The 22,233-nt window shown below is 40.3% G+C and overlaps 1 protein-coding gene across 5 annotated transcripts in view; it reads right to left on the reverse strand.

The window, feature by feature from the left end:
- RNF138 (ring finger protein 138) overlaps positions 1-21,547 on the reverse strand; it is a 46,415-nt gene extending 24,868 nt beyond the window's left edge. The window contains exons 1-2 of one of the 5 annotated variants that reach the window (XM_043889276.1): positions 21,356-21,547; positions 20,667-20,850 (exon numbers count right to left, since the gene is read on the reverse strand). In XM_043889276.1, coding sequence (XP_043745211.1) covers positions 20,667-20,776 — 110 coding nt within the window. In that variant the 5' untranslated portion in view covers positions 20,777-20,850; positions 21,356-21,547. Of the gene's footprint in view, positions 1-20,666; positions 21,261-21,355 lie in introns of those variants that run through there. The other 4 variants (XM_043889275.1, XM_043889278.1, XM_043889274.1 and 1 more) reach the window with 4 other exon arrangements.
- Between the last annotated feature and the right edge of the window lie 686 nt (positions 21,548-22,233).

A 22,233-nucleotide genomic window follows, 5' to 3' on the forward strand; every position in this document is an offset into this window, starting at 1 on the left:
TTCACCAGTGTTTTATAGTTTTCTATATATAGGCCTTTTGTTTCTTTAGGTAGATTTATTCCTAAGTATTTTATTCTTTTCATTGCAATGGTGAATGGGATTGGTTTCTTAATTTCTCTGTTTTTTTCATTGTTAGTGTATAGGAATGCAAGGGATTTTTGTGTATTAACTTTATATCCTGTAATTTTACTATATTCATTGATTAGCTCTAGTAATTTTCTGGTGGTATCTTTAAGGTCTTCTTTGTAGAGGATCATGTCCTCTGCAAACACTGAGAGTTTTGCTGCTTCTTTTCCAATTGATTCCTTTTATTTTTCTTTCTTCTCAGATTGCTGTGGCTAGGTCTTCCAAAACTGTGTTGAATAGTAGTGGTGAGAGTGGGCACCCTTGTCTTGCTCCTAATTTTAGAGGAAATGCTTTCAATTTTTTACCATTGAGGATAATGTTTGCTCCGGGTTTGTCATGTATGGCTTTCATTATGTTGAGGTGGGGGCTTCCTTCATCGCTCAGTTGGTAAAGAATCTGCCTCCAGTGCAGGAGACCTGGGTTTGATTCCTGGGTTGCGGAGATCAAGTGGAGGAGAAAATGGCAACCCACTCAAGTATTCTTGCCTGGAGAATCCCATGGACAGAGGAGCCTGGCAAGCTACAGTCCATGGGGTCACAAGAGTTGGACATGAGTTAGTAACTACACCACCACCATGTTCCTTCTATGCCTGCCTTCTGGAAAGTTTTTATCATAAATGGGTATTGAATTTTGTCAAAGGCCTTCTCTGCATCTATTGAGTTAATCATATGGTTTTTATTTTTCAGTTTGTTAATATGATGTATCCCATTGATTGATTTGCAAATGTTGAAGAATTCTTGCATCCCTGAAACAAGGCCCACTTGGTCATGATGTATGATCTTTTTAATATGTTGCTGGATTCTGTTTGCTAGAATTTTGTTGAGGATTTTTGCATCTTTGTTCATCAGTGATAATGGCCCGTAGTTTTCTTTTTTTGTGGCATCTTTGTCTGGTTTTGGAATCAGGGTGATGGTGGCCTCATAGAATGAGTTTGGGAGTTTGCCTTTCTCTGCAGTTTTCTGAAAGAGTTTGATTAGAATAGGTGTTAGCGCTTCTCTAAATTTTTGATAGAATTCACCTGTGATCCCATTTGGTCCTGGGTTTTTGTTGGAAGATTTTTGATTACAGTTTTGATGTCTGTGCTTGTGATTGGTCTGTTCAGATTTTCTGTTTCTTCCTGCCTCAGTTTTGGAAGGTTATACTTTTCTAAGAATTTGTCCCTTTCTTCCAAGTTGCCCATTTTTTGGCATATAGTTGCTCATAGTAGTCTCCTATGATCTTTTGTAGTTCTGTGTTGGCTTTGTGATTTCTCCATTTTCATTTCTAACTTTATTGATTTGATTCTTCTCCCTTTTTTTCTTGATGAGTCTGGCTAACAGTTTGTCTGTTTTATTTATCTTCTCAAAGAGCCAGCTTTTAGTTTTGTTGATCTTTGCTATAGTCTCCTTCATTTCTTTCTCATTTACTTCTGCTCTGATTTTTATGATCTCTTCCCTTCTATTAACTTTGGGGTTCTTTTCTTCTTTTTCTAGTTGCTTTAGATGTGACGTTAGGTTGTTTATTTGATGTTTCTCTTGTTTCCTGAGGTAAGCTTGTATTGCTGTGAACCTCCCTCTTAGCACTGCTTTTACTGAATCCCATAGGTGTTGTTCTGTTTTCATTTTCATTTGTTTCTATGAATATTTTGATTTCCTTTTTTATTTCTTCTGTGATCAGTTGGTTATTCAGGAGCATGTTGTTTAGCCTCCATATGTTTGTGTTTTCTATAGTTTTTTTTTTTTTCCTTTTTGTAGTTGATATCTAATCTTACCACATTGTGATCAGGAAAGATGCTTGAAATCATTTCAATTTTTAAAATTTACCATGGCTAGATTTGTGGCCCAGGAGGTGATCTCTCCTGGAGAATGTTCCATGTGTACTTGAGAGAAAGGTGAAATCCATTGTTTTTGGGTGAAATGCCCTATAGATATCAACTAGATCTAATGAGTCCATTGTATCATTTAGAATTTGTGTTTCCTTGCTAATTTTCTGTTTGGTGGTTTTATCCATAGGTGTGAGTGGGATATTAAAGTCCCCCACTATTACTATGCTATTGTTAAAATTTCCCCTTTCATGCTTGTTAGCATTTGCCTTACATACTGAGGTGCTCCTATGTTGGGTGCATATATGTTCATAATTATATTCTTGGATTGATCCCTTGATCATTATGTAGTGTCCTTCTTTGTCTCTTGTCATGGTCTTTATTTTAAAGTCTACTTTATCTGATATGAGTATTGCTACTCCTACTTTCTTTTGGTCTCCATTTGCATGAAATATCTTTTTCCAGCCCCTTACTTTGTCTGTATGTGTCCCTAGGTTTGAGGTGGGTCTCTTGGAGAGAGCATATAGAGGGGCTTTTTATTTTTGTTTCCATTTGGTTCCCTGGTGGCTCAGTGGTGAATCTTCTGCTTGCAATGCAGGAAACCTGGGTTCAATCCCTGGGTTGGGAAGATAGATATTCTCAGTCGAGTATACAGTAGGGAGCCCTGATGGGCTTTTGGTGTGTTTTATTTTAGGTCCCGTTAGAAGATAGTTTAGTTATTTTTATAAGTTTAAACATTTTTACCCCTGTTTTTACTCCTAATTGAGAAAATTTAAGTCCAGCTCAGTGAATTTTTTTCATACTGAGCACATCTGTGTATTCAACACCCATGTCAAACAACAGAACTCCAGGACTCCATCACCGGCACTTTAGAAACTCCTCACTTCTCTGAGCCGTATATCCCATTTCTTCAGGACACCATGGGTTTGACTTTTAACAGCATAGTATTACCTGCTTTTTGATCTTTATAAGAGTAGAATCATGCGGTTTGTAGTCTTTTGCATCTGACTTCCAAAGCTCAATATTGTTCATCTGAATTCATTCTCATTGCATTAGAGTTTCCATTTTGTGGATATGCCGTCATTGCTTATGCGTTATTCTGTTGATGGACATTTGTGTTGTTGGCTGTTACATATAGTGTGGCAGTGAACTTCCCAGGACATTTCTTCTGATCATATGTGCAAGTCAATTGGGTATATACTTTGGAGTGAAATTACTGGTTTGTAATTGTGTGTGCTAAATTGCTTCAGTTGTGACTGGCTGTTTGTGATCCCATGGACTGCCCACCGGGCTCCTCTGTCCATGAGATTCTCCAGGCAGGAATACTGGAGTAGGTTGCCATCCCCTTCTGCAGGGGATCTTCCTGATGTAGGGATTAAACCCTAATACCTTGAGGCTTCTGCATGGCAGGCAGATTCTTTACTGCTGAGCCATGGGGGAAGCCCACTGGTCTGTATTAGGTTCTACCAAATGGTTGCATTAATCTTGAAAATATTCATATCAGTTTATACCTTTATAGCATTGAGTGCAATTTAGGTTGGTTTCACATCATCCTCAACACTTGGTACTTTCCATTTTTTTCATTTTGGTCATTCTGGCAGGTATGTAGTGTCATCAGATTGATATTATTTTAGGTATTGAATAAGTGTACTTTGAAATTGTGCTTTATTTTATTCAGTCCTCCCAATACAACTTTTGTTTGTACATCAGGTTTCAAAAAATCTTTTAATTTGTGTTTATATTTTATTTGTAGTTAATTGTTTAGCATTATTGACTAATTTACCTGCTGATAGTTATTCTAACCTGCTTTGTTTTGTTCACTCATGCTCCATCAATTTTATGCATGGTTATCTTTTTTGTATTGAATTTTGTTGGTACTAACTTAGTTCAATTTTTCAAAAAAATAATTGTTTATGTATATCTATTGGTGGCTGTATTGGGGCTTTGTTGCTGCATGGGCGTTTTTCCCCCTAATTGTGGTAAGTGGGAGCTACTTTAGTTGCGGTGTGCAGCTTTCTCATTGCTGTGGCTTCTATTGTTGTGAAGCATGAGAAGCCATGTCTGTTCTTCGATAGTTGCTGCACGTTGACTCTGTAGTTGCGGCACACGGGCTCAGTGGTTGTGGCTCCTGGGCTCCAGAACACAGGCTTAGTAGTTGTGGCACATGGGCTTAGTTGCTCTGTGGCAGGTGGGATCTTCTTGGATCAGGGATGGAAACTGTGTTTTCCACATTGGCAGGTGGATTCTTTAGCACTGAGCCACTAGGGAAACCTGGCAGTTTCAATTTTTATTTAAAGAGAAATGTTAAGCTTAATAGTTTGGTTGATGGCTTTGCCTTTATCTCTTTAATTACTATTTCTTTTTGTTAGTATTCTAGACCGGGCTTCTATAACATTATTTACTCTTAGTTTTTCTGTTTCTTTGAACCTTCCTTTAAACGTCTATATTTCTCTAGATTGTTTCTTCAGTGTTTGTTTCACCTTGTCTGCTCTTCATATATTCCCCCTAATTTTCTTTTCCATCTTTCTACTTGTTTACTGGATATCATGCATTGAGGTTTTTTTAGGTGCTTTACATTTGTACTTTTCTGTCAAACCAACTTTTCCAGTATCTCTCAACTTGGTTAATACCGTCACATTTTACTACTCATCTCTTCCAGTGTTTCTTAACTTGGCTAATACAGTTACTTTTTACTCAGCCTTCTAAATCAGAAATGCTTTTCTTTCTCATTCTCCCACAAGTAATTTTCAAAAAGTTATATTTTATTTTTTAACTTAGGACATTCCCTTCATATGCGATCATAGACATTGCTAAGTATGTCTCTAAAGTAGTGATCCTCTATTCCTCCTTCCTGCTGCTGCTGCTGCTAAGTCGCTTCAGTCATGACCGACTCTGCGACCCCATAGACGGCAGCCCACCAGGCTCCCCCGTCCCTGGGGATTCTCCAGGCAAGAGTACTGGAGTGGGTTGCCAATTCCTTCTCCAATGTATGAAAGTGAAAAGTGAAAGTGAAGTCGCTCAGTCATGTCTTAGTGACCCCATGGAATGCAACCTACCAGGCTCCTTTGTCCATGGGATTTTCCAGGCAAGAGTACTGGAGTGTGTTGCCATTGCCTTCTCCGATTCCTCCTTCCTATCTCTCCTTTAATGTAGACCCTAACATGATGTAGACTATTGTTACAGTTAGTCTTATGGGCTTTTTTTTTTTTTGTCTGACTCTTCCTCTCTTTTTTTCTTTTTAACAGTCCCTCTGATTAAAGAATGCAAACATTGAAATAAAGAATTAAAATATGTTGTATTAAAAATTTACAAAATGTAAATAAAATTTCAGTTTTATATTTAAACAATTAAAGATGATGGTTTTTGTAACTGTAGTTATTAAAGCTGAAAATGGCATTCAGAGTTTTGGAACACCTTCAGTAAGGATTTTGTTATTTATTGGCAAGTTGCAATTTAGAAATACAGAGCACTTATAAATTTTGCTCTCCTTTATGTCTGCGTGTTATTATTATTATTATTATTTTTTAAATGAGTGTTTTGACAACTGAAAAAAAATCTTCCATCTAGTTTGGATATCATACTTTGGTTATGATGAGTATTTTTAATGTTTTAATGTATTGTGATCTCTTCTGTGCTACCTTAGTGATGTTCAGTTCAGTTCAGTCACTCAGTCGTGTCCGACTCTTTGCAACCCCATGAGTCGCAGCATGCAAGGCCTCCCTGTCCATCACCAACTCCCAGAGTTCACTCAAACTCATGCCCATCGAGTCGGTGATGCCATCTAGCCATCTCATCCTCTGTCATCCCCTTCTCCTTCTACCCCCAGTCCCTCCCAGCATCAGGGTCTTTTCCAATGAGTCAACTCTTCACATGAGGTGGCCAAAGTACTGGAGTTTCAGCTTCAGCATCAGACCTTCCAATGAACACCCAGGACTGATGTCCTTTAGGACGGACTAGTTGGATCTCCTTGCAGTCCAAGGGACTCTCAAGTCTTCTCCAACACCATCGTTTAAAAGCATCAATTTTTCAGCACTCAGCTTTCTTCACAGTCCAACTCTCACATCCATACATGACCACTGGAAAAACCACAGCCTTGACCAGACAGACCTTTCTTGGCAAAGTAATGTCTCTGCTTTTTAATATGCTGTCTAGGTTGGTCATAACTTTCCTTCCAAGGAGTAAGCAGCTTTTAGTTTCATGACTGCAATCACCATCTGAGGTGATTTTGGAGCCCCAAAAAATAAAGTCTGACACTGTTTCCACTGCCTCCCCATCTACTTTCCACGAGGTGATGGGACCAGATGCCATGATCTTAGTTTTCTGAATGTTGAGGTTTAAGCCAACTTTTTCACTCTCTTCTTTCACTTTCATCAAGAGGCTTTTTAGTTCCTCTTCACTCTCTGCCATAAGAGCGGTGTCATCTGCATATCTGAGGTTATTGATATTTCTCCCGGCAGTCTTGATTCCAGCTTGCACTTCTTCCAGCCCAGCGTTTCTCATGATGTACTCTGCACAGAAGTTAAATAAGCATGGTGACAATATACAGCCTTGACGTACTCCTTTTCCTATTTGGAACCAGTCTGTTGGTCCATGTCCAGTTCTAACTGTTGCTTCCTGACCTGCATACAGGTTTCTCAAGAGGCAGGTCAGGTGGTCTGGTATTCCCATCTCTTTCAGAATTTTCCACAGTTTATTGTGATCCACACAGTCGAAGGCTTTGGCGTAGTCAATAAAGCAGAAATAGATGTTTTTCTGGAACTCTCTTGCTTTTTGGATGATCCAGCGGATGTTGGCAATTTGATCTCTGGTTCCTCTGCCTTTTCTAAAACCAGCTTGAACATCTGGAAGTTCATGGTTCACGTATTGCTGAAGCCTGGCTTGGAGAATTTTGAGCATTACTTTACTAGCGTGTGAGATGAGTGCAATTGTGCGGTAGTTTGAGCATTCTGTGGGGTTGCCTTTCTTCGGGATTGGAATGAAAACTGACCTTTTCCAGTCCTGTGGCCACTGCTGAGCTTTCCAAATTTGCTGGCATATTGAGTGCAGCACTTTCACAGCATCATCTTTCAGGATGTGAAACAGCTCAACTGGAATTCCATCACATCCACTAGCTTTGTTCGTAGTGATGCTTTCTAAGGCCCACTTGACTTCACATTCCAGGATGTCTGGTTCTAGGTGAGTGATAACACCATTGTGATTATCTGGGTCATGAAGATCTTTTTTGTACAGTTCTTCTGTGTATTCTTGCCACCTCTTCTTAATATCTTCTGCTTCTGTTAGGTCCATACCATTTCTGTCCTTTATCGAACCCATCTTTGCCTGAAATGTTCCCTTGGTATCTCTAATTTTCTTGAAGAGATCTCTAGTCTTTCCCATTCTGTTGTTTTCCTCTATTTCTTTGCATTGATTGCTGAGAAAGGCTTTTTTATCTCTCCTGGCTATTCTTTGGAATTCTGCATTCAAATGGAAATATCTTTCCTTTTCTCCCTTGCTTTTGCTTCTCTTCTTCTCACAGCTATTTGTAAGGCCTCCTCAGACAGCCATTTTGCCTTTTTGTGTTTCTTTTCCATGGGAATGGTCTTGATCCCTGTCTCCTGTACAGTGTCACAAACCTCCGTCCATAGTTCATCAGGCTCTCTGTCTATCAGATCTAGTCCCTTAAAATCTATTTCTCACTTCCACTGTACATTACTCAGCTATTAAAAGGAATGCTTTTGAACCAGTTCTAATGAGGTGGATGAAACTGGAGCCTATTGTACGGAGTGAAGTAAGTCAGAAAGAGAAACACCAATATAGTATATTAACGCATATATATGGAATTTAGAAAGATGGTAACAACAATCCTACACACAAGGCAGCAAAAGAGACACAGATGTAAAGAACAGACTTTTGGACTTTGGGATAAGGCAAGGGTGGAATGATTTGAAGAAATACCACTGAAACATGTGTATTACCATATGTAAAAAAGATGACCAGGGCAAGTTTAGTGCATGAAGCAGGGTACTCAAAGCCAGTGCTCTGGGGCAACCTAGAGGAATGGGGTGGAGAGGGAGGTGGGAGGGGGGTTCAGGATAGGGGGTCACATGTGCACCGGTGGCTGATTCATGTCAATATATGGCAAAAATCACCACAATATTGTAAGGTAATTATCCTCAGTCATGTCTGACTCTTTGCGACCCCATGGACTGCAGCACGCCAGGCTTCCCTGTCCATCACCATCACCCAGAGCTTGCTCAAACTCATAGCCATCAAGTTGGTGATGCCATCCAACCATCTCATTCTCCACTGTTCCCTTCTCCTGCCTTCAATTTTTCCCAGTATCAAGATCTTTTCCAATGAGTCAGTTCTTCGCATTAGGTGGCCAAAGTATTAGAGTTTCAGCTTCAACATTAATCCTTCCAATGAATACTCAGGACTGACATCCTTTAGGATGGACTGCTTTGATCTCCCTGCAGTCCAAGGAACTCTCAAGAGTCTTCTCCAACACCACAGTTCAAAAGTATCAATTCTTTGGTGCTCAGCTTTCTTTATAGTCCAACTGTCACATCCACACATGACTACTGGAAAAACCATAGATTTGACTATACAGACCTTTATCAGCTAAGTAATATGTCTGCTTTTTAATATGCTGTGTAGGTTGGTCATAGTTTTTCTTCCAAGGAGCAAGCATCTTATAATTTCATGGCTGCAGTCACCATCTGCAGTGATTTTGGAGACCAAAAAAATAAAGTCGTTCACTGTTTCCATTGTTTCCCCATCTATTTGCCATGAACTGATGGGACTGGATGTCATGATATTACTTTTTTGAATGTTGAGTTTTAAGCCAAATCTTTTACTCTCCTTTTCATTTTCATCAAGAGGCTCTTTGGTTTTCCTTTGCTTTCTGCCATAAGGGTGGTGTCATCTGCGTACCTGAGGTTATTGATATTTCTCCCAGCAGTCTTGACTCCAGCTTGTGCTTCATCCTGCCCGGCATTTTGGATGATGTACTCTGTATATAAGTTAAATAAGCAGGGTAACAATACACAGCCTTGACGTACCCCATTCCCAATTTGGAACCAGTCTGTTGTTCCATGTCTGGTTTTAACTGTTGCTTCTTGATCTCCATATAGATTTCTCAGGAGGCAGGTAAGGTGGTCTGGTATTCCCACCTCCTGAAGAGTTTTCCACAGTTTGTTGTGATCCACACAGTCAAAAGCTTTGGCACAGTCAATAAAGGAGATGTTTTTCTGGAACTCACTTGCTTATTTTATGATCCAACAGATGTTGGCAATTTGACCTCTGGTTCCTCTGCCTTTTCTAAATCCAGCTTGAACATCTGGAAGTTCACGGTTCACGTACTGTTGAAGCCTGGCTTGGAGAATTTTGAGCATTACTTTGCTAGCATGTGAGATGCTTACAATTGTGTGTTAGTTTGAACATTTTTTGGCATTGCCTTTCTTTGGGTTTGGAATGAAAACTGACTTTTTCCAGTCCTGTGGCCACTGCCGGGTTTTCCAAATTTGCTGGCATTCTGAGTGCAGCACTTTCACAGCATCATCTTTCAGGATGTGAAATAGCTCACCTGGAATTCCATCACCTCCACTAGCTTTGTTCAGAGTGATGCTTCCTAAGGCCCACTTGACTTCCTAAGGCCCAGTGAAAACTGGTTCCATTTAAAAGGATGAAAAATTGGAGGTCTGTCATTTCCTCCCAACAATTGTCAGGTCTCATCTAAAGTTACATTGGTGGCTGCAAAAAAATTCATGATTATTTCTTTTATCCAACTGAAATGACCTTTTTTTTTTTTTTTTGAAATGACCTTTCTTATCATACTATCTCAATTATACTGTCTGATATTAATATTTCTATACCAGCATTCTTTGGGCTGATACACAAATAGACTCAGAAAAGTTAGCACTTTTACTCTCTGAAAGACTCAGTTCTGGTAAAATTATACATGTATTCCTAGAAATTACTGCACTATGCAAAGTCATCCAGTAAAAATCAAAGAGCCTATGCCAAAAATGGGACTGGGGCACAACTCAAATGCGAACATCTGAAAGAACACTCTATGTAAAGTCTTAATTTAGCCTGAAAAAAGTACACACTACTCATTACAATAACCATGAAAGAGTATTTTAGCTTTATTTATGTTTTATATTCCCTAAGGGAAATGCTGTAAGCAAGTATGAATACAATTTTTATGTACACTATGCTACCATTTGTGTAAAAAAAGGGAGGGGAAAGAATATATGTTCAGATTTGCTTATGTATATGTAAAACTTCTTAAAAGATACCAAAGAAATAGTGATTATACTGGGGAAATGTGGGGCAGAGGTGGATGCAACAAGTGACTACAGGAATAAGATTTGGGGAAGTTGTCTGCTCACCTAGTGGTTAGCATTTCAAGCCTTCATTTCTGTGGCTTGGGTTCAATTCCTGGTCGAGGAACTGAGATCCTGCAAACCGTGTGGCTTGCCTCCCCGCCAAAAAAAAACCCTAAGTCAAATCTTAGTAACTAAGCACAGCTATCCTTTAAATAGATACTAAAACTACTTCTTAAAGACTGGTAAAAATATATCTTAGAAAGCAAAACTGATTTACAAAGGTGCAAAAACAGTTTAATGGAGGAAATATAGATTTTTTAATAAATGATGCTACAGCAACTGGAAACCCATAGACCAAAAAAATAAACTCCATTCAAATTGCCCCTTTATATAAAGTTAACTCAAAACAGATCACAGACTGTAGTAAACTGGGTAATGGCCATCCAAAGATATATTCACTTTCTAATTCCCAGGACAAGATAATATCACCTTATATTATAAGAGATCTGATTACTGTTAAGGATTGGGGATGAAGAAATTAGCTGGGATTAACCAAGTGGGTCCCAAATGCTACAAGTCTTTGTAAAAGAGGCAGAGGGAGATTTGACACAAACACACAGAAGAAAGCCATACTGAGATGGAGGCCAAGACTGGAGTGATGTGGCCCCCAGGTTCTCAAGGCCCTGCCAACACCCTGATTTTGGCCCACTGAAATTGATTTCAAACTTCTATCCTACAGAACTGCAAAAAAATTCATTTATGTTGTTTTTAAGTCACCAAGTTTGTGGTAATTTGTCATAGCAGTCCTAGGAGACCAATTCACAGAGCAAAATGTAAAACATAAACCTTTTAGAAAAAGGTAGAAAATATTTAGAATACAAAGCCAGACAGAGTTCTTAGACTTAATGTTAAAAACACATTTCACAAAAGGTAAAATTGATAAAGTGGACATTATAGAAATCTTAAATGTTTGCTGTGCAAAGACTGTTAAAAAGACGAAAAGACAATCCAAAGACTGGAAAAAAAATTGTAAATCATGTACCTAACAAAGGAGTAGTATCTAGAATACATAAAGAAGTCTCAAAGCTCTAAAGGAAAAAGCAAATAATCCAATTGAAAAAACATAGGCTAAAGAAACTGAAGAGACATGATGCTAATTTTACCTAAGAAGATACAGACACTAAATGAGCACATGAAAAGATGGTTAACATCATCAGCCATTAGTAAAATGCAAATTAAAGTCATCAGATATCACTGCACACATTAAATGGCTTAAATTTTTAAAAATTGACAACATGAAATGCTAGTGAGGATACAAAGAAACTGGATCACTCATACACTGCTGGTGGAAATGTAAAATGGTATAGATACCGTAGGAAATAATCTGGCATTTTCTTAAAAGATAAAACATGCAACCACCATATGATCTACTAATTGTGCTCCTGGGCATTTATCCTAGAGGAATGAAAGCTTATGTTCTCACAAAAATCTGTACATGGATTTTTATAGCAGCTCTATTTGAAATAGTCAAAAACTGACTATTCCAGATTACCTTCAGTGGATCAATGTTTACTCAAAATGCGGTACATCCATCCATGTATGCATGCATATTCACCAATAAGAGGAACCAATGATAACACACAACAACCTGAATCTCTAGAGAACTGTGCTGAGGGAAAAAAGAAATCCCCCAAAATTATATATTGTTTGATTCCATTTATATAACATTACATAACATTCTCTCTTTGGTAACAGCTCTATTGAAATATGAGGATGAGATGGCTGGATATGGCATCACCAATGCAATGGACATGAACTTGGGCAAACTTTGGGAGATGGTGAAGGACAGGGAGGCCTGGTGTGCTGCAGTCCATGGGGTCACAAAAAGTCAGACACAACTGGGCGACTGAACAACAACTACTGAGCTAAAACTCATATACCATACCCCATTCACCCAGTTAAAGCATACATTTCAGTGAGTTTTTATTTTTTTATTGTATTTTACAGAGTTGCACAATATTTAAGATTCTTGAAATGACAAAATTATGCAAACAGAGAACATGAGAACATTAGTGCTTGCCAAGGGTGAAGGAGGGACAGAGTGGAATCAAGAGGAAAGTAGGTGTGACTATATAAGAAATACAGGAAAAACCTTTGTGGTGATGGAAATGTTCTTTATCAGTGAGATACCCTGGTTTTATTTACAAGACATTACGATTAAGGGAAACTGGGTCAGGGTACACAATTTGTGTATTATTTCTTACAACTACATGTGAATCTACAATAATCTCAAAATAAATAACTTATCCATATAGTATAATGCATATTCACCTAATAATATGTATTAAGTACTTACTACATAACAGACACTAGGAATACATCAGAGAACAAAAGCGATGAAAATCCCTACCCTGATGGGACTTACAGCATAGGTACTTGCACCAAGTTTGTGTGTATATACTACATCCAAAAACAGTCAACAAGTCATATGATACTGTGCTAAAAATTAGCAAAAGTAACTAATGAAAGTGAAAAAACCCCCAAGAATCAAATTATAAGAATTCAAATATACTAAAGAGATTTTAGAAACAATAGAAAAGGAATGCCCTCTAAAAAGTACTAAGGTCAATTAAATAAGATAGGCAAATTAATAAAGACTCAAAACCATTATCTTAGTAGATTCCAAGTAAGTCTGAAAATGGACAATTTTCTGATTCAACAAAGAGAAAAAATGGAACAGCATTATAACTTAGATAAAGGGAATCAAGTATCTCAAATCTGAATGTATAATAAGATACAGAAATATACCAAAACAAAGGCAGGAAAAGAATGTAAAATAAGTAATAAATTACAATGGATTATTACTGAATCAGTCATAGAAATGACCACAAATGTACATAAAGCACACTCTGAACAATAAAATTATAAATTAGGATATAAATATTTAATATGGAAAAATGCATATAGCTTGCTAGCAACTAAAGAAACAAATTTTAAAGTGACTTCTAGACACCGTTATGAACTGTATTAAACTAACAAAATAGTGGTTTACCAAAAAAGCTCGCAAAATACATATATACTTTAATAGTATTAATGGCATTGTGTAAGCCCAGTTTTGTAAAAAGCAACATGACATCTATACAAACAGCAGAAACTATTTTTTGAGAGTTTAATATGTGCTAGGCAGGGTTTGAGAAACTTTACATACATTATCTTAAACTCTTAAAATAAATAAATGTTTAAAAGTTGCTTTATTTTACAGATAAGGAAACCAAGAGTTTAAAAAAAATAAGTAAACAAGGCTTCCCTGCTGGTCCAATGACTAAGACTGAGCTCCCAAGGCAGAGACCCGGTTTAAGCCTGGTCAGGGAACTAGATCCCACTTGCCACAACAAAGAGTTTGCATGCCACAACAAAAAGATCCCCCATGTCGCAATGAAGACCCAGCACGGCCAAACAAATAAATATCTTTATAAATAAACCTGTAAGAGACTAAGGCAAGGTGTTTCTTCATTGAAAAACAAAGTCCTGAATGTTCCCTCACCCCAACACACTCTATATACAAACACAGTCCTCCACAAATTAAACACCTACATATCACTTAAACCTCAGCAACAATTTCACTTCCTCAAGAAAGGTCTTTGACTACTGAGCCATCGACTCACCAACTCACCTAGATCTGCTCCCCTTCTTATACTTGCTCTTTCAACCTATGAGTTTGTAACTACACATTTATCTGAGTGTTCATTTGAACTAAATGCGTCTCATCAATGACAATTCTGAGGGCAGGGATCATATCTAACTGTCCACCACTGTGTGACCAGCGCTGTAACACAGAGCTGGGCACTTAGCTGTTGCTCAGTCGCTAAGTCACGTCTGACTCTGAGACCCCATGGACTGCAGCACGCCAGGCTCCTTTGTCCTCCACTATCTCCCAGAGTTTGCTCAAATTCATGTCCATTGAATCAGTGATACTATGTAACCATCTCATCCTCTGCCACCCACTTCTCCTTCTGCCTTCAATCTAGTAGGCACTGAATGCTAACCTACCTTAATCTAATCCAAAAATTTACTTAACCCAAAATACAATCCACAGTCCTCAAATCAAAACCATGAGCACCTTTCATGTACAAAACACTTCAATATAGCTATAATCATTCTTGTGTGACACAGCTGACAAATTCACTTGTATTTACCCTCTGACCCAGCAATTCCACTTGTGAAAATTATCTTACAGGAAAAACTCTCACACATGAAATGGTATTCATACAAGTTTAATCACTGTGGCACTATCTGTAACAGCAAAAAGACTGGAAACAACCTAGGTGTTCATCAGGTAAGAGATTAGATAAACAATGATACATCAAACAACGGAATACTAGAACACTCAGTATGTTCCAATGGGGTCATGAATTTCTGCCTAGTTTGTTGAACCCCTAGAGCCCTAGAATATACAACAGTACTGTCAGCACATAATGGACACTCAGTGTTGGCTGAATGAATTAATGAAAACTCTACAACCAGAAAAAAAAGAGAAAGAAAGAAGGTCCTTTATGTACTGATACAGAATAACCTCCAATACACTAAAACATGAAAATAGCAATGTACTAAAGAGTGCATATAGTATGCACTCTGGAAGAATATATAAGGTAACAGTGACTGTGGGAGACAGTCATATTATTTCCTTTTGTACCTTTAAAATCGTGAATTACAATATTCTCCATTCACAATAATGCCTTTGGTATTTAAACATATGGACCAAAACACTAGAAGTAAGATTTCTCCTTGTTTACGAAAATAATCTAGCTTTTCATGTTAGATGCTATAGGTACTAAATTAAAAATATTTTTATATTTTGATGGGTTTTGAAAACTATAAAATACACATACAAGATTATTACTATCATTCACAAACATTACCTCATTTGGTCCTTGCAATAACACTGAGAAACAGGCTGCTTCTACCCGTTTTATGGAGAAGAAAACAGGCTAAAAGGAGATAAACGGCTTGCCCAAGTGATACAGCTAGTAAGCTGTGAGTTCCTAACACAAACCCATTCATACAATTATTCAGTACCAAATGCATATACCAGGCTCAGATAAGTAAAAGTAGACCTGGGTTGCTGCCTTTTAAGAGCTTACAGTCTAACTGGAGAGAATGGCATCTATCAAATCAACTGATTCCAAAAATATTATGATTATAAACTGTGATACGTGGTACACAAAGAAAGTTATTCAGGTCTTTTATCTCCATTCTGTTTCTGCCTCTGTACCATCAAGCACATTTCTTCAGATACAAAACTGCTTATTCCTCATCTCCCTTTCACTAGACTATCTGAATTTGCTAGACAAAGTTTATTTCAAAACAAACTATAAGGGACATGGAAAAAAGGTGCAAGTCAAGATTACTAGAACTATTTTGATATATCAAAGGAGCCCGCATCTTTAGGATAGTGAAACAATTTAAAAGGTTATCTTTAAATCTCTCCTAACTTTAAGCAAATGCCTGATGAATTTTCCTTATCCATTCTCCAAACAACAGGTTGATCAGACACTGGGAGAGAAAAGCAACTTTCCCATCCATCAAGCTCCTGCTTCACTATTAATTTAAAATTGTATATCTTTTATCTTCCTAGTGTATAATCAAAATCATTTCCCAAAATAACTTAAAACTTTTTCAAAAATCAGATATTTCAAGTTAGTCTTTAAGAATAAATCAAATCAATCTTATGTTATATAATTAAATAGCATAGTTTTTTAAATTATACCACTTTATAAATATTTTTCAAAAACATTTAGATAAAGCCTTAAAAACTTTAAGAAAAGGATGGCCTAGAGCAGCATTTATTAAATCAGCAAGAAACGACACAAGCCTGGCTTTCAGAATTATAATTAGTATGTAGAAAAGAAGAAATTTTGAAAATACGTATTTAGAGCATAAATGCCCAAACAGGATACCTATAAAGTTGCTCAAATTATAAGAAACAGTAAGTGAAAATTCAGGGACTGGATAATCCAAAGCAGGTCAACAAAGAATCATAAACACACATACACAAATCATACAAATCTGTGCTTAATGAGAAGTGGAAGCTGATCTATATCAGCTCATTTTAAAAGATGCTTCCTGGGACTTCCCTGGTCATCCAGTGGTTAAGACTCTATGCTCCCAATTTAAGGGAGCACAGGTTGGATTCTTGGCCAGGGAACTAAGGTCCTGCATGCAGCCTGGTGCCACAAAAATAAATAAAAGATACTTCCTTACATATATGCCCCAAAGCAAATGGATTAGATTTCCATTTTTAAGAGTCTGGCAAAAAAAAAAAGAGTCTGGCAGGCATTAACTTGTCATTGTATGTCATTTTTCACTGTGATAGAGCTTAGATCTAACAGCAGACAGAGTTATTTCCTTAACCATTCAAAATAGACAAAGGTTTGGTTCACTACTATACAGCGCAGGGAGCCCAGCTTGGTGCTCTGTGGTGACCTAGATGTGTGGGATGGGTGTGTGTGGAGACAGTGGGGAGCAGGTTCCAAGAGGGAGAGGACATATGTATACATACAGCTGCTTTCCCTTTGTTGTACAGCAAAAATTAGCACAACATTGTAAGGCCATTATACCCCAATAAGAAACAAAAAACACCTGAATTTCTACACTGAAAAAAACAAAAAATCAGAGTAAAAACCAAAGTTGTTACCATGTTCTGTAAGGCCCTGCTTATGGAACTTAATACTTTCTAACACATTGTATGACTTGCTTATTTGTCATGTTGTCTATTGCCTACCTCCCCAACTAGAAAGTAAGTTCAGCAAAAGAGAAAAATTTTGTTTTGTTTCTGCCTGGTACATAGTAAGTATTCAATAAAGATTTTTTGAATGAATGGAAAAAAAAAAAGGGAGGTTTGCTTCAAAGAGCCTTTGAAGATTACAAAGGATAAAAGCAAGAGAGACAAATACTTCACCATTTATACCATTTATACTTCACCATAAATACTTTTACAGAAGGTACATCAGTCTGTACCTTCTGAAACATACCTGCTTAACTTTAATATTGTTAATTCATCTTTACATGTTTTTCAAAACATCTGACCACTCTAAGGCATCTGACACTCCTGACTACCTTTTCCTTAAAATTCTTCTTGGTTGCTTGTCACACTCTATCCTGGTTTTCTCCCTATTCTGTCTAATCCTTCTCAGGCTGCACCTTCCTCCACTCCACAGTTAAATATATGTTCTCTAGAACTTTGTTCCATCTCAATCCCTGCTATCTTTCAATTTATATACCTCCCCCAGTGGCTACATCCATACTCACAGCTTTAGTTCCATGTATTCCAGATCTTTGTACATACACTTAACTACTGGACAATCATCAAATCTTACACAATCTCCTTAAAATGTCAGGAACCTTCTCTCTCCAGTCCCTCTACTGTTATCTTGGTTCAAGTTCTAATCATTTCTCTCTCTGACAGAGCAATGAATGATCTCTTCACTAATCTCACCAGTACCAAACTAGACCAGGCTAGTAACTATAAGTACTCTAAAATTTAAATGTGACCATGCTGCTCCCCTGACAAAATTATTCAGTAGATCTTTATGGCTTTCAGCAATAAGTTCAAATTGGCTTATACAGTAAATTCCTGCCAACATCCCTAAGCTCCCTCTCACTACTCTCATCTTTGGCTCCAGCCAAACTTTGTAACCTGGAAACAGTCATCCTGGTAACCCCTCCCCGTGCTGTACACCTAGTCAGGGTATTCCCCAACAAACCCTGAATACTGATTTTGACCTAAGCTATTACTTCATCCAGGAACTCTCTCCTCTACTCATAGGTTAATTTAGATACCCGCTTTCAAAGCTCACATAAATTTTCCTCCTCAATTTCTTCCATACCAATCACATTCAGATACAGATCTTCTCCATTAAACTGTTAACATTCTCCAGAGAAAGACCACTTCATATTCTCTGTACCTGACACCCAGAAGGTATCCAACAATAGCTGTTTGAAGGCACGTTACTCTTGCATTAGTCACTGTCGTGTTTGACTCTTTTGAGACCCCATTGGACTGTAGCTCGCCAGGCTCCTGACTATTCATGAAATTCTCCAGCCAAGAATATTGGAATGGGTAGCCATTCCCTTCTCCAGGGGATCTCTCTGACCCTGGGTTTGAACCCTGGTCTTCTGCATTCCAGGTGGATTCTTTACCATCTGAGCCACCAGGGGATGAATAAGGATTAAATGGGAATCTATTTTTTTGGTAAAGTTATTCCAGTGATAAATGAATTTACCAGAATGGGCAAATCCTTCACTGCCATTGAAATGGCATAGGGGCCCAAAGCTCTCATCACCTCATCTCTCACTACCCATGAACAAAAAATTCCTTTTGTAGCTAAAATAAATTTGTTTGAGGCCCAGGTTTGTTCTCTGTGAAAGGGGAAGAGCAAATGACATTCTAAAGTAGGTTATTTACAGTACAATTTTATTTCCCCACTGAACTCCTTCTAATAATACCCTGTTCTACCATTATCACTCTTTCCAAAGAAAATGTTTTCTCCTTCCACCTTAATTTATTGTTTAGTCAGAACCTTAGAGCAACTGTATGTGTTTGATGGAGGACAGTGTGGGTAAAGGAGGGGATGGAGAAGAGTGAGTAGAATGTGTCCATTCCTCTTACCAAAATCTAGTCCCTATTTTATTTCCGCATTCCAGCCCAAAGAAGATGATTTGAGAAAAACCCTCAACAAATCATCTCCACACTCATTTCCACAGCCTTGAGGTCAAGCCAAACTACAGTCTGATTTAACAAAATGTCTCACAAGGGAAGTGAACCAGAGCAAACTGCATGGAATTTTGAGGGGAACTAGAGATTACCATGAGCTCCATGAGGTCAATGACCCAGTAGGTACTAGAAATGATTCTGTCCAAAAAAGACCTACTTCCTTACTTTGCCCTCCTTCCCTCCCTTTCTTCTATCCACTGCTAGCCTAAATATAAAGGTATACACTGTGCCCTAAATATCTCAAGATATTTTAACTACCTGCATTTGTTGCACCAAATAATAAAGGAATAAAGACTGTCATTCATCTCCTATAAGCGGCAAAACTATAACTGGTGTAACTTCTATCAAGAAAACTCACATATTCTTGGGCTCATACAACATTACAGAAGAGGAGTAAGGTAGACAACAGATTGGGAACGAAGTGAGAAAAGTGGATATCAAGAAACAGCTGTAAGGAAATTTGAGACTAACCCCAAATTCAACAACCCATTCTTTACAAAATTACAGAACCCAGCGGAAAGAGAAATCGGTTTAGAAAATGGTTCGATTCCTTTCAGCTATTTGCAAGCACACAGAACTTTCAAGACTGGGTGTATTTTTTTCAAAACGAGATTTCCCAGCCTCACCTGCCATAAATTCTTTCTAAGTTTGGAATGGAGCCTGGGAATTGGTGTGTTTACTTAAAAAGTTCCTCCAGAGACCCCGATCAGCATTCAGGTTTGTCAGAAGTGCTATCTACCTTTACAAGAAGGGCTCCTGCTAAATCTTACTGACATCCTAGTAGCCTCTATTAATTATCGAAGTGCTTCCTTTAAATATGCCAAATCGAACAGCACCAGGCCACCTCAATCAACCAACCCCTCACTGTGCTCCACCACCCTCCCTACGGTTACAGCCTTCAATTCAGTTCATTCCTCACAAGGGCGGTCTTTCTCATTTCCATCGTTGTAGCAATCAAGTAATAAGCAGAATGGTAAAACAAAGGGAAACTATCACTTCAATACCCGGAAATCCTGTCAGTTCTAACATATGAGGGAAGCCAATCCATTCTAGAGCATTCCAACCTGCACTAAATTTTGAACCGATTAAAACACTCTCAAGGGTGGTCTGTGAAGCGGGACTGAAAGGTTAAGTTAGATAAGAGCTCTAGATCTGGAAACGATGGGCGGCCAATGTCCTGAAAGGAAGGGAGACCTGAGAGCCGGGAGTGGGGGGTAGGGTCGCGGAGCGCGGCGAGCGGGCACCTCAGGTCGGTTTTGACACTCGACACCCCAGCCTTCACTCGGGTTGCTAGGAAACAAAAAGGCTCCACGTTCTCTGCAGTTCCTCCCGGGCCTTCAGCAGAGGGTCGGGGCCTCGAGGAGCGAGGACGCCACAGGGGCTGGCCTGGGCACTGCCCCGGGGGCGCGACGACGAGGGAGCTCCGGAGCAAGGGGGGCTCGGGCTGAGGGGGGCCGGGTGCAGCGAGAGGCCCGCGAGTTCGGAGGCAGGGCGGCCCGGCCTCCGATTGACCGGGAATGGGCCCTCAGCGCCGAGCTGAGGAGAGGGGAGGCCGCGGCGGGCTCGGCTCCCACCAGGCCACGTCCCAGGGTCCGGGGCGGGGTGCGGGGCCTAAACCACCACCCGGCTCCGCGCGGGGGAGGGGGCGTCTACTCACACGTGCTGACAGGCCGCAGTCCGCACGGGCGTTTTGAGCACCTCCTGACAGACGGGGCAGTAGAAATCATCTTCGGTGTAGGACGTGGCCGCGGAGAGCTCCTCGGCCATGATGGGGGACGAAGGATGAAGGCGATGGCGGCGGCAGCGGCCGAGGTGGCGGTGGCGGCCAGGGGCCTGACTCCCTGAGCGAACCCGAAGGGGGCGGGGAATCGCGTCAGGAAGCCGCTCGCGCCAGGAAGCAGGCGGGGCCCGGGGGCGGGGCCCTGGAGGGGCGGGGCCGAACGCGGAGACGCTACGGCCGCACGCGCAGGGCGAGGGTCGTGCCCTGGGGCGCTGCTCCCACAGGGGCAGGACGGGAAGGCGGTGCCTAGCGGGAGGAGGCGGCCGAGAGCCCGGCGATTGGCTTCACTGCCGCTTCCGCTCGAGCCGGGAGCCTCCCATCTCACCTGGGAAGCCCTTCCCCCGCCCAGGGCCTCTCCCGTACCTGGCTCTGCAGGGCTCCGCGACCCCGCCCTCAGCCCTCTGCTGGGCTTCTAGCCTCCCTTTCCCCCGGCTGCTTTCTCCCACCCGCGCGGCCGTCGGTCTCCGGGCGGCAACCTACCCAGTACCGCGGCTCCCCTCCCAACACCGCCCCGACCCCGCCCAGTCCCCGCCTCACGCCCCGCCCCCCGCTCTCAGCTTGCGTACACTCTCACTTAGGTGCTCCAGAGCCCCGAGGCTGGTGAACCCGCTTCCGCGGCGAGTGTTCGTAGAGAAGCCCGGCGCCTTAATCGGGCCTCTTGTCCAGCCGTTGCCGCCCTCGCAGCCGAGGCCGGGAGGAGAGAGGCGGGCGGAATATGTGGTGCACATCGGCCCGAAACGGGGCCGGGCCCGAGGCTCATGGTGCACCGGGATCCGGCCGCCCTCTCCAGCTGCTCTCCTGGGTCATCACTCTGCCCGAGCGGGCCGCGAGCCTGGGGTGGAGGAGAGGCGGGAACGCGGCCTCCATAGCAACCGGGGCTTGTAGCCCGCAGCAGCTTGTGACATCACCAGGTGCTGGTGCTCACTGGGTGCTCACCTGTACCCCCCAGCCTCCCTCCAGCAAGGATCCCATCTCTCAGAACTCTTATCAGATATACTGGTGTTTTCAAGAATTTTTCCATTAAAAAAAAATAGCCTTGCCTAATAGTGTTAGATTTGGTCCTTGTCAGAATGTTTTGATCGTGCCAAGATGTGTTCTATAATAATCCGTTATGGGGGGAATACTTGTAAATCCATGGCTGATTCATGTCAATGTATGACAAAAACCACTATAATATTGTAATTAGCCTCCAACTAATAAAAATAAATGGAAAAAAATAATTCGTTATGGGATTTTAATCCTTTGGAGAAGAAAAATTAAAGATAAGCCTCCTTGAGAGACTTTAGACCTCATCTTTAGACCTTAACACAGTGAGTTACAATCACAAAAACGGTTTTCCGCCTACACCATTGTTTTGTTGTTTGATAGCTTCGAAGAAAAATGAGGCAGAAGGATGGATCTAGGCATTTTACCGTAATCAACTAAATGTTTTTTTAATGAGCCC

This window comes from Cervus elaphus, chromosome 27 (assembly GCF_910594005.1).
Source record: "Cervus elaphus chromosome 27, mCerEla1.1, whole genome shotgun sequence".
In the NCBI taxonomy this organism is placed as follows: Eukaryota; Metazoa; Chordata; class Mammalia; order Artiodactyla; family Cervidae; genus Cervus; species Cervus elaphus.